At 35.9% G+C, this 13,401-nt stretch overlaps 1 protein-coding gene across 2 annotated transcripts; it reads left to right on the forward strand.

The window, feature by feature from the left end:
- Positions 1 to 1,893: 1,893 nt before the first annotated feature.
- Positions 1,894 to 7,043, forward strand: LOC109819282 (monosaccharide-sensing protein 2). 2 transcript variants are annotated; one of them, XM_020384966.3, is made up of 5 exons: positions 1,894 to 2,889; positions 2,966 to 3,532; positions 3,623 to 4,533; positions 5,308 to 5,495; positions 6,582 to 6,910. In XM_020384966.3, exons 1-5 carry the CDS (start codon positions 2,811 to 2,813, stop codon positions 6,682 to 6,684), a joined length of 1,848 nt encoding a protein of 615 aa, XP_020240555.1. In that variant the 5' UTR covers positions 1,894 to 2,810; the 3' UTR covers positions 6,685 to 6,910. The 2 variants fall into 2 exon arrangements, with proteins under 2 accessions (XP_020240555.1, XP_020240554.2); XM_020384965.3 differs by having other exon boundaries at positions 1,900 to 2,889; positions 6,406 to 7,043.
- Positions 7,044 to 13,401: the final 6,358 nt, after the last annotated feature.

Consider the following 13,401-nt stretch of genomic DNA (forward strand, 5'->3'; position numbering starts at 1 on the left):
TTATCCATATCTGATCACATATTTTACAACCATAAACTATAACAAATTTATTACCCGAAAAACTACAACAAAAACTAAAATAACATTCATATAAATCAACATACTTTTTCAAACTAAAAATTGTCAAACATTTCATTCATATATTTCACCAAAATACATATTATCCCAAACACAGTGAATAATAGTCCAAATTCAATGCAACACAAACTATTTAGTTCAACTCGGTTTTTCTTTTCAAACTTAAATTTCTGAACATTCAATACCAACAATCCTACACTGCATGAAGGTTACAAGTAGTAACAGAAGCTAAACAAGGCTATAATACGCCAAAATATAACTTACCACATTTAATTATTAGACAATCGTTGTCATTCGTCAAACCAACAGTACATGACTAGCAAATTAAATACAATCCGACCACAACTGCAAACTTATTACAACTTAATCCAGCAAAATCTAACTTACCACTAACTGTTCACTTCAGATTACGGGTGCGTATCCTCCGGAACCACACACAAAACTGGAAAATCAGCTGTGATTTTTTTGAACTCAAATCGATTTCAAATGGAAATCGACACAACCTTTCATGACAACAACAACCTGCAAGGTTTTCAAATGGAAACAAACACAAGGAAAAACACACAATAGAGAACAACATGCATGAGGAGAAGAAGATGGAAATGGACATACAAGACAGGATCCAACGAAACACGAAAGGAAAACATGCAAACGCAGATACAACACCTGATCCAACGAAACACGAGGATGGGAAGGGAAACAACCTTGGCTTAAGAGAAGAAGATGGACCCAACGAAACCCGAAAGGAAACAACCTTCGATTAAAGAGAAGTTGATGGAGCCACGATTCAATGCAAACAAAATGAGGTGGCATGCATTTACAAATTGGACAAAAGAGGGGAGCCTCTATTCGGGTTGGTTTGTTGGATCATGGTGCAGGGGCGGATGAGATCCAATTACCCAATTTCTGGTCAAAGTTTCAACACCCTGGATGACATGGAGTAAGTGGCCACGTGGCATTACCTGATTGGCTGTCCGTACAGAGGGCACCAAAACCCTCTATTCCCAAAGGGCACGCAAGTAATCTCCTATAGTGATAGCGATTGGAGTGGAGATATGGATGACCGAAAGAGCACAAGTGGATTTGTGTTCTACATGGGAGACACAGCCTTTACTTGGATGTCCAAGAAGCAGCCTATTGTCACTTTGTCTACATGTGAAGCAGAGTATGTAGCTGCAACTTCATGCGTTTGCCATGTTATTTGGCTACGCAACCTATTGAAGGAGTTAAGCTTGCCACAAGTGGAGCCAACAAAGATTTACGTGGACAACAAGTCGGCAATAACATTAGCAAAAAACCCAGTCTTCCATGATCGAAGTAAGCACATCCACACCCGTTACCATTACATTAGAGAATGCATCAGCAACAAGGATGTGCAAATGGAATATGTGAAGACGCATGATCAGGTAGCAGATATCTTCACCAAACCGCTGAAGAAAGAAGTCTTTATGAAGTTGAGAAGTTTGCTTGGAGTACAAAATCAAGTTTAAGAGGGGGTGTTGGAATATAAATTGATTTTGTATGTTGGGCTTAAAAGCTAAAAGCCCAATATTAGCAAAGGCCCAAATAGAATTCTAGAAAATCCTATCTAAAAGATTCTAGAATGATGTACAAAATATCTATAGATGTTTATCCATAAGATGTTTCTAGATAAGTTTAGAAAAGTTTAGAATTGTAGGAATGTTTTAGAAAGTTCTAGAGAATGAATTATAGCCCTTAGATGAATGTTGTGGTGGCAAGATCCTAACCATTGGTTAAGGAGGTGCCACTAGTATAAATAGGGGATGGTTGTATCATTTGGTAGTAAGCCAAAAAGTTTAGAAGCATTCAATACAACAAGCCTTTCTTTCTCTCAAAATCTTCCAACCTCTCCCAATCTTAAACACTTCCTTCTAGCCTTTAAAGTTTCTTCCCAACAAAAACAACTTTAAAAAACTAATTTGAAGGTTTAACTTATTCTAATAGACAAAAGAAAAAAAAATCCAGCCTAATTCAATCAATCCATCAAATTGGTCCATTTTTATTTATTATTTTTTTTGAGCCTAGACTAAATAGGGTTTTTTTTTCTTTTTTTCTATACCTATGTGAATACAACGTATCTCTCTTGAAGTCCGTAGTCCGCCAATTTTTGTTTTTAAAATTTGACATTTATTTAATTAATAAGACATTTAAAAAGCGTTGATACTGTAAATTTTTGTAACGAGGAACAGTAGTAGTCATTTTGTATTTTGTGTGAATGGCGGATGTAATGTAAGCAAAGTCCAGGAAGAGGAAGAGGAAGAGGAAGTGGAAAGAGGGACTCAATACTCATTCATTAATGACTTATTTCTATCCTAGGCGGCCATACTATCGCTTGGCTTACATCATTTTTCTTGTCTCCTCTTGTTTTGTATACTAATACTATACTATGATGTGATGCCATTGCTATTTGCTACCGCCACGCCCAGTTTCGCATCGGTTAATAATTTTAGAAATAGAAGGAAAGGAAGGAGCTACCTCACCCCTCACCCTCCTGGCCCCAACCAACCTTGTTTTTTAAATTGTTCCATGTCCTTTTATGCGTCTGAGATTAATTATACTCGAAAGTTGAAACATCCAACTCAAACTGACACTCCAAGCCAGCAAAGCTGATTTTATTAGGAATATCCTGGATCTGATCTGCGATCGATCATCTCCTTAGTTTCATCCTATTATATTATTTCATCTTTCAGTATTAGCAACCGTTGCGCAAAATGAGCGGAGCTGTTCTTGTTGCCGTCGCTGCTGCTATCGGCAACTTCCTTCAAGGATGGGATAATGCCACCATTGCAGGTCAGGTCATTTGGTTACCCTAACCCTATGAAGATAACGTATTCAATTTCATCATTTATCTGTTTATGCTATGCAGGATCTATTTTGTACATAAAGAGGGAGTTTAACTTAGAAAGTGAACCCACAATAGAAGGTCTAATTGTGGCTATGTCACTTATTGGAGCCACTGTGGTAACTACATGCTCCGGACCCCTATCAGATTTCCTAGGCCGACGTCCTATGTTGATCATCTCCTCCGTCCTTTATTTCCTTAGTTCTCTCGTCATGCTATGGTCTCCAAATGTCTATATTCTTCTCTTTGCAAGGCTTTTAGATGGATTTGGCATTGGTTTGGCTGTCACCTTGGTACCCCTTTACATATCCGAGACAGCTCCACCTGAGATTAGGGGCTTACTCAATACTCTTCCGCAGTTCACCGGTTCTGCTGGAATGTTCCTTTCCTACTGTATGGTGTTTGGCATGTCACTCACCAAGGCCCCAAGCTGGAGACTCATGTTGGGTGTTCTTTCAATTCCCTCTATCATTTATTTTGCACTCACACTATTTTTCTTGCCTGAATCTCCAAGATGGCTTGTCAGTAAGGGCCGGATGCTAGAGGCCAAGAAGGTTTTGCAACGACTTCGCGCCAAACAAGATGTCGCTGGTTAGTTACGCCCCTTTCGCTTTACTTGCTTTTGATTCAACTATCAAAATTAATTTGATATGGATGGTAAATGTTCTTGGCAATGATCAGGTGAGATGGCTTTACTGGTCGAGGGTCTTGGAGTTGGGGGTGATACCGCTATAGAAGAGTACATAATTGGTCCAGCCGATGAATTCGATGATGCAGAGGATCCATCAGCCAGAAAAGAGCAGATCAAATTGTATGGGTCATCGCAAGGTCTATCCTGGATTGCCAAACCTGTTACTGGACAAAGTTCCATTAGCCTCGTATCTCGGAAGGGAAGCCTGGCAAATCAAAGTGGTCTTATGGACCCTTTAGTGAAGCTCTTTGGTAGTGTCCATGAGAAGCTCCCAGAAACAGGAAGCATGCGAAGCACACTTTTTCCACACTTTGGAAGCATGTTTAGTGTTGGGGGAAATCAACCTAGGAATGAAGATTGGGATGAAGAAAGCATTGCAAGAGAGGGTGATGATTATGTCTCTGATGCTGCTGCTGATGATTCTGATGACAATTTGCAGAGTCCATTGATCTCACGTCAAACAACAAGCCTGGATAAGGACATGCCTGCTCCCACCCAGGGTAGCATGAGGCAAGGTAGTCTTTTGGAAGGAGAACCTTCTGGAAACACAGGGATTGGTGGTGGATGGCAGCTAGCATGGAAATGGTCTGAAAGAGAAGGCATTTTCAAGAGAATATATTTACACCAAGAAGGTGGTCCTGGATCTAGACGCGGGTCTCTCATTTCGCTTCCTGGGGGTGGTGATGCACCAACACTAACAGATGGTGAGATTGTCCAGGCTGCCGCTCTGGTGAGTCAGCCAGCCCTTTATAACAAGGAGCTTATGCATCAGCAGCCAGTTGGACCAGCTATGATCCATCCATCCGCGACAGCTGCAAAAGGGCCGAGTTGGAGTGACCTTTTTGAGCCTGGAGTGAAGCATGCACTGATTGTGGGGGTGGGGATTCAAATTCTTCAACAGGTAATGAATCTTTTCAATGTCTGCTATTTTTTTATTGCTATGTGCTGTAGATAACACTGTCATTCAGTGCTTTCATATTCATTCATTTCTTTCTTTTGTATCCCTGCCATGCTTACTGATGCTTCTTTTATCTTGTTCACTTTCTTGAAAACAATGAATAGGTGAGGGAAGGATTGATTCTACATTTGTGCAGTTTTGAATACATCTTAATTGTGGGTTTTATATGATGCCCTCATATACTGTACAGTTTCTTTGAGCTTTAATTAATCCTGTATTTGGGATTGCTGTTAGATTTTAAATTTCTGACTGACTTTTGCCAGTATTGATACATAGAAGAGTGCATTTCTTAACAAAAAATTGTAATTGGATATATTACTTGAAAAGTGATGGGAGTGAAGTTATTTTGGTTGAGACATTGTTAGAGCAAGTCACTTTTCAATTTAAAATATGAAAAAGATATGAAAATAGTTCAAACCAATTTGCTTGGGACATGTACATTTTTTTAGATTTCCCTTTTAGTATAGTAAGAAAAAAGATTGAAACAATATTTTTTTAAACAAGTATATACATCGATAAATGATAAATCTAACTTCAATGAAATTGTCAGAAAATTATTTGACGTATTAGGATATATTTTTAAATCTCAACTCATTCAGTTGGTGAATGGTGATTATTCACTAACCAGACATTGAACATCATTAACCAACTGTACCCGATCTTGTACCTGGTGAAAAGTTATGTGTGACTGTCATCTAACTCCTTTAAACATTGCAGTTCTCTGGTATAAATGGGGTGCTCTACTATACACCTCAAATTCTTGAGCAAGCAGGTGTTGGTTATCTTCTTTCAAATCTGGGACTTGGTTCTACTTCTGCGTCTCTTCTTATTAGCAGTGTGACAACCTTGTTGATGTTACCTTGTATAGCTGTGGCCATGAGGCTCATGGATATATCTGGCAGAAGGTATGCATCTTTCTCTTATCATTTGCTGTTGGCTTTTTGCTTAAATAATTGTTTTAATCGGTGGATGTATCCAGGATGGGTTTTCTCAAGGACATATTGTATGTTCTTTGCTAGAATATTTTGCAGTTTAGGGTGGCATTTCAATAACAAATTGGGTGTGAAATTACTGTCATTGCAAATTACTCTCAAACTCAAACTAAAGGAAAATTACATCGAACAGTGATAAGATCAACAATTCTCTATGGTAATATATGTTGGGCAATGATGTTTCAACATGAGCAAAAACTAAATTTATTGGAGATGAGAATGCTGAGGTGAATGAGCAGATATAAGAAAAGATAAGATTAAGAATGTTTTTATCCAAGGGAAAGTTGAAATTAGCATCTACAGAGAGGATAATGAAAACTTAACTGGTTTTGCAGAAGATCAATGATGGATCTAGTGAGAAAAAGGATCAAATTGAAGTGGTCTGATTAAAAGACACTGTAAAACTTGGGAAAACATTAGGAGAAGCCATTAGGAAAAAAAAAAAAAAACTTGCTCTCTCTTTATATTTTTTTAATTTTGGTTTTTGATTGAACACAGTGGCGTTGATTGATCCATGTACGTCGACTCGACCTAGCGGATAAGGCTTGGTTGTGGTGTTTTGTTTTGTTTTTAAGTTCCTAAATGGAGGTATTTGAGATAATTCTAGAAACAGTCACCTTTATAATCTGCAGTGTTTGAAGATTCAAAACAAATTAAATATTTAAATATTTGAAATTGCTGAGTTATCTTTTCTTTGTGGAGTTTTTTAACCCCTTGTAATCTTGTATACTTCCTTGTATATTTTTCCATTAGATGTTTTTCTTCATTCGGTCTGCGGTAATTGTTGCTGATATTTTCTGTTTTTTTATTTTATTTTATTCAGGACCTTGCTACTGACTACAATCCCTATCTTGATAGTATCACTTCTCATATTAGTAGTGGGGAGTCTTGTGAATTTAGACAGTACTGTGAATGCTTTTATCTCAACTTTGAGTGTTGTTGTCTACTTCTGTTGTTTCGTCATGGGCTTTGGGCCAATTCCCAATATCCTTTGTGCAGAGATCTTCCCTACTCGAGTTCGTGGTCTCTGCATAGCTACATGTGCTCTTACATTTTGGATTGGGGACATCATAGTCACCTACACGCTCCCAGTTATGCTTAATTCTGTGGGCCTTGGTGGTGTTTTTGGTATGTATGCGGTTGTGTGCATCTTAGCTTGGATGTTTGTCTTCTTAAAAGTTCCTGAAACCAAGGGCATGCCACTGGAAGTCATCACTGAGTTCTTCTCTGTCGGGGCAAATCAGGCTGAAGTTACCAATAATAGTTGAGTTTACATTACGACCCAATGGATGCTCTTTTTGTTTTTATATATAAAATTGTTTTCAATATATGGTTTTTCTGTTTTTTTCCCCATTTTTTGCTCCTCTTTGGGCATCTTCTCCCCATTTGCAATTAAGTGAGAAACTCCCAAGAGACTCGTTAGTGTATAAAATTATAAGCATCTATCACTTTCGGATTTAATTTTTTAACCCTTATTTAATTATATATATATATATATATATATATATATATATATATATATATATATATATATATATATAAAGAGAGATGCATTTATTTTGGGAGTACTTAGACTTATTTTGTTTAATAACTCATGTTCTACATCAAATTTCAATGATCCAACCGTTAAATTTAAATTTCTTAATGCATAAATCAAATTTGTAAATTTTTAGAAAATTTTAAAATTATTGGATATTTCATTTCATTAATTCAAATTGACGAATAATCATAAAATCATTTTATATATTGATTTGAATTAATGAAATGAAATATTAAATGGTTTTCAAATTTTTGAAAAATTTGCAGATTTGATATGTGCATTAAGAACTTCAAATTCAATGGTTGAATTGTTAAAATTTGATGTAGAACATGAGTTATTGAACGAAGTAAGTCTAAATAAACTTATTCTTGGAATAAACGGATTCCTCTTTCTCTCTTTCTATATATATACATATATAGGGAGCGTATCAGGTGAGAGTAGGGGTGTGCAAAAAATCTAAATTGATCCGAACCGATCCATAACCGATCCAATCCATATTGAAAAATTCGATCCATTTTGAAAAAAAATCCGAACCGAACCACTTTATAAAACTGGTTCAGTTATCCGATCCATTTTTACAAAGTGGATCGGTTCAGTTCGGTTTGGTTTTCTAAAAAAACCGATCCATATATGAGTAAAAAAGTGGATAACTGGACCGCACCAAACAGATCCAATTTCAAAAAAATCGATCCATATTTTAAAAAAACCAAACCGATCCACTTTATAAAAAATGAATCAGTTAACCGATCCAGTTTTATAAAACGGTTCGGTTCGGTTTGGATCGGTTTTTTGAAAAAATCGATCCATGAACACCCCTAGGTGAGAGTGTATTTTATGTGAGAGATGAGAGGGTTAAAATATAACCTTTAAATTAATTTAACGAATTAGATTAAATTAGATTTTTAAATCCCTAATTGCCCAATACTTCTTTACTCCTTCCTCCTCTTTTTCTATTCTTTCATCTCCTCCATAAGGTATGCTTATGTCTCATTCTCCTATTCTTTTTTACATTTTACCCCTTTAAATGTTCATCCTGCATGAGGGTGATCAAACTTTGTCTCTTTGAATGGTTTCCTTTTTGATACTATGTAACACCTCCTCATCAACAATTGTTTCCTAAAGAACCATTCATTTCATGAAAAACTTGTGCTTGTTAGTAGTTGAATCACTTTCTCCTCTCATAGTGGACCTCTTTTCTTTTCCCTATTGGCATGAAGAAAGGGTCCATTCCACTAGCTCTTATCGTGAAAATCCAATTTTTCGTGCGCTTTCCCTTTGAATGAATAGATCTTCCAACCCCCGTGCCTAGGGAGTAATAGAGGAAGGAGCAGAGAAATATTTGGTGATTAGAAATTTAATTATCTAATTTAATCTGATTCATTAATTTAATTTAAGTGTTATATTTTAACCCTTCCATCTCTTATAATAAAATATCCTCTCACCTGATATGCTTTCTCTCTCTCTCTCTCTCTCTCTCTCTCTCTCTCTATATATATATATATATATATATATATAAAGAGAGAGAGAGAGTAAGTTTAGGTAGACTTACTCCGTTCAATAACTCATGCTTTACATCAAATTTTAACGATCCAATCGTTAAATTTAAATTTCTTAATGCATATATCAAATATGCAAATTTTAAAAAAATTTAAAAATTATTTGATACTTCGTTTCATTAATTCAAATCAATGTATAAAATGATTTTATAATGATCCGTCAATTTGAATTAATGAAATGATGTATCAAATGATTTTCAATTTTTTTTTTAAATTTGCAGATTTGATCTATGTATTAAGAACTTTAAATTCAATGACTGGATCATTGAAATTTGATGTAGAACATGAGTTATTGAATAGAGTAAGTCTATCTAGACTTATTCTTGGATTAAAAGAATCTCTCCTCATATATATAGATAGATAGATAGATAGGAGACAAATCTCTTATAACTATTGTAAGGGAGTCAGTGATATGTTGACCTATGATTAAGTATCACGGTTAAAATTCAGTAGTGATCAGTTTGACTTAAGATTTTACTTGTTGAAGGCTAACAAAAGTTCACTAGAAGAATTTCACTTTTAATGTCAAGGGGTCTTCTTAAATAGTTATACCCACCAAAGTAACAATAAGGGGGGTCGGACATGCATTATGGAGAATACAATCTCGGATTAAATTAAAATATATTTTTTATAAATCTAACCATTTTGTATAAATAAATTATCAACATATATAATTTTAGAAAGTAAAATGAGAATTTTTTTAGAATGTTTCTAAAGTGAAGAATTTATGTTGGTGATGCATCGACGATGGTGGTTTTTGATCGGTAGTAGTAGGTTTTTTATCGAAAAAATAAAAAATTTAAAATCATAAAAAAATAAAATCAACATTATTGAGATGATTTTCGGTCACCTATGAGACAACAATGAAACTCATTTTCATCTCCAACCTTCATCTCTTCCATTTCAAAAACTTCTTCTCTAACATTTGCTCCTTTTTCTCCCCTGATTTAGCAACAACAAAGATACTACTCACACTACAATGATGTCTAGTAGTCACATGTGGCAATGGTGACACTTTTTTTTCTTCAATCACCATTCTCTCTATTTCAAAAAGTTCTCCAACCTTTGTCTCTCTTTCCCCCTCAATCTGGAAACAATGGAGGTGTCACTCACTTGTTCCTCTTTCTCCCCTGACCTTGCAATAATGATGTTGCTGCTCACATGAGATGATAAAAGAGAAACATGAGATCAGATGGGTGCCATAGCAAGATTTGTTCTTTTTTCTTTTTTATTTTTTGCTTTTCTTAAACCAATACTTAAAGTTCAAGATTTGATTTTGGATAATAAAACTTGTAACAACTTGTGTCTGTATTATTTTATCTGGCTAAGATGGTTAGGATTGTCAATCCGTGGTATTGTGAAGGAGAAAGAGTGTATTGTAACAGTAACTTTGTAAACAGAAGAGAAAATATAAAAGAGTGATAGTGATTATGTAAATGGGAGAAAAAATACGAAAGAAAGATAACGAGGACGAAAAGAAAGAGGGGCGAAAGATAAAAAAAAAATGAAACATCAAATCATAAGATGGTCGAAAATCATCATAGAAGTGGTTGATGGTGACTATCGTGATTACAATATCATGAAAGATGAGTAGAAAAACAAGGAAAAAAAACTGGTTAATAAGTTGTAATTGAGAAATCCCATTAAAATTTTAATATTATTTACAAATGCTTCATTGAAATAAACCTATTTTACTCCTTCATGCTATAATTTTTTTTTAAGTGTATAGAAGTTCCAAGAAATTATTGTTTCGGACATAATATTTTAAGAATTTGAAAGGCGTCATTTGATAACTAGAAATTTTAACAAGAAGCAGTATGAAAAGGTACATTAATGAAGTACTATTTTTAATCGTTAGATTTAATAATAAAATAATTAACGGTTCAAATTTGTTATTTGTAATTTGTTTATGAAAATTTTTATATTTTGCAGATTAGTCCTTGTTTAGGACTACTGTTTTGGCTGCCGGCAGGTGGTGAGGACGAGGAAGACGTCAGCGCCGAGTGCGACGGCGAGGCCATCAAGGGCGAGCCAGGGGCGGGGAGGGCTAGATTTAGAGGTGGCGAGGTTTAGGGTTTAGGAGAGGTCCTAGGAGAGTTGAACCCGCAGACGACGGGGAGGGGGAGGTAGCGTCAGAGGAGGGACATGAGGCCGGTGGCGCCGAGGAGGAGGAGCCCATGCCTCCGCTGCCACCACGTGAAGAAGGAGGCCGCACCTCCGTTGCCACTGCGCGAAGGAGCCCGCGCCTCCGCTGCCACTATGCGAACGAAGTAGTACTTCCGCTGTCATCGCTTGAAAGAGCCCGGGCCTCCACGTTGCCACCGCGTGAAGGAGGCCGCGCCTCCACTGTTACCGCACGAAGGAGGTCACGCCTTCCCTGCCACCACTGTGCTGCCACCACCGTAGAAGGAAACGCCACTTTCGTTGCCACCGTGCCTCCGTTGCCACCGTCACCGCGCCTCCTCATATAATATAAGGACTATTTTACAATTTTAAATAAGTTAGAAAACCTATTATTACAAGTCATTTTACTGGCTCCATGGATGAGACATTTCTTTCGATGCTTCATGTTATAACGGTTCTTTGATAACATAAAATCAAAATTATCCGACTTAAAACCTCAACTATATAAAGGTACACAACTATATCAAGGTGACAAGCTTTAGCGTGTGCCGGTCTAACATGTTTACGGTGGTCAACAAATATACACTATTAAATTCTCTCACTCACCAAATTTAATAATGCACCGAATGTGACAGTTTTTTCTCTTTCTTTTTTTAACTTTTCACCCAGTTATGCTCTATTCTAAAATAATAATAAAAAAAAAAAAAAAAAGAGTAGCCAAACAAATGAAAATGTAGCCAAATATGCACAATGTTCAGTTCCGATAGAAGATGCAACTATGGAGCAACAAGGCTCGCGTGTCCGTGAATCGAGCACTGTCCGATGTGCATGCGTGCCTAAGGCAGTGTGTCTGGGACCAACGTGTCTTCTAACAAAGTTTCTCCAAGCTTTAGAAGAGTACGACTTCTCCAACGACGGGACCTTAGTCATCCTCTAGGACAAAATACTCTTGTAAGAGGTTTTTCACTTCATTTTTCGATACGACGAGAACAAATTAAGGGTGTAGCCATTTTCTCAGTCCTACCAACCATCTCAAGAACCTTAGTCCTCATTTGTGTCTTTCCAGGTGGAGGAAAGGATGAAGGAGAATAGTACATTAGCATTTGAGGAAGTGACGAAGAGGACATGGACAAATTATAAATTTTATCTGGAAGTGATAATATACAGAAAGTGCATATTAAGATCTTTTAAACCTAATGCAATGGTTGATAATTAAAAATGAAATTGACCACTGTGAACCACTTGTTTTGGTGGTGCACGCTAGCCACATATATAAAGGTACTATTATGTATCAAACAAATAAAAGATTGATGCATCAAATGGATGATTGGAACAAAATTTGTTGTAAGGCACTAGGGTAACTTGTCCTACAACATATATAAAAACACGAGAGAAAAAAAAAAGTAATCTTCATAAATTCGTAGGTTTCCATTTCGTGTTCAAATGAATGGTGTATAACATAACATAACACTTAAAACCATGAATCAGTTGACCAAACGTCTCTCGTTGATGAAGTAAATTTATAAATTTTCACTGTACTAATCATTTTATAATAATTTTAAAATATAATTTAATAATTTAAAATTTTGTTTTAAGCCAAATATAGCTAAATAGAACTACAAAAATAACATTTGGCATGAAAAACTAGAAAATATTGGAGATTAATTGTTTCATCATGTTAGGATTTGCCTCCCATGACATTAGAGTAGATTAATGGAGCTCCAGGAGAGACCAATATTCGGTGGCTAGGGCGAGAAGCGGTGCTGCTAATGATGTTGGAGCCTGATCAAATCATTTGGATTCGAAACTCGGTTGTTGTTGTTGTTGCATAGTATTGAATATTGTTGTGTTGCATTTATGTATTTGTAATTTTTTGTTGTTATTGTTCTTATTTATTTATTCGTTTCAAAAGGTTGCTTCTGTTGTTGCTACTTACCAGGTGTGGAGGAGCGGACTAGTTCATGAATCTCTGACGAAGACCAATCTTCGATAGCCGAGGCGAAAAGCAGTGTATACACAATATCCCAATCAACACTGTTTTTATAAATTTTTCGTCCAAACATATTCCTATTGAAATATTAAAATACATATCCAACAGATACAAATGAGTGTGTAGTAGTGTACCACTTAACTTCATATTTTAAATAGATGGCTCACCCATTGTACCACCTAACGTCTTACTTCAGGTTAGAATCGTTCAACATAGCATAGGCCTTTTTTCCTCCCTTCAAATATAGGAAGTTCAAAAATATCTTTATTATAAACAAGAGTAGAAAAAATTACACAGGTTCTTTTTCGAGCTTAATCGAGATGAGGCAGAAAATGGAGAAAAGAGGGTAGGAAGGAAAACATGTATTATAAATAAATAATCATGGATCTTCAGCTAATCATAAAAACAATGATTCTATGAGCAACCATAAATATCCTAGAAACGAGCTTTCGAATTGAAATCCGTTATGAAAGCTTCTACATATTTTCTTAGATTTAACCAAGAAATAAATAGAAAACATTGGCATTGAAATGATAAATGGAAATATTAAACATCAATCAATGAAACACATATTAGATGCTATTCAAAAGCAAGATTAACACAATGAAA

The sequence above is a fragment of the Cajanus cajan genome, chromosome 9, assembly GCF_000230855.2.
Source record: "Cajanus cajan strain Asha chromosome 9, NIPB_CcT2T_4, whole genome shotgun sequence".
Taxonomy (NCBI): Eukaryota; Viridiplantae; Streptophyta; class Magnoliopsida; order Fabales; family Fabaceae; genus Cajanus; species Cajanus cajan.

Coding starts and splice junctions, on each gene's coding strand:
- LOC109819282 (XM_020384965.3), top strand. CDS start 2,811: ATGAGCGGAGCTGTTCTTGTTGCCGTCGCTGCTGCTATCGGCAACTTC. Junction 4,534..5,307: donor GGATTCAAATTCTTCAACAG/GTAATGAATCTT, acceptor TAAACATTGCAG/TTCTCTGGTATAAATGGGGT. Junction 5,496..6,405: donor ATGGATATATCTGGCAGAAG/GTATGCATCTTT, acceptor TATTTTATTCAG/GACCTTGCTACTGACTACAA.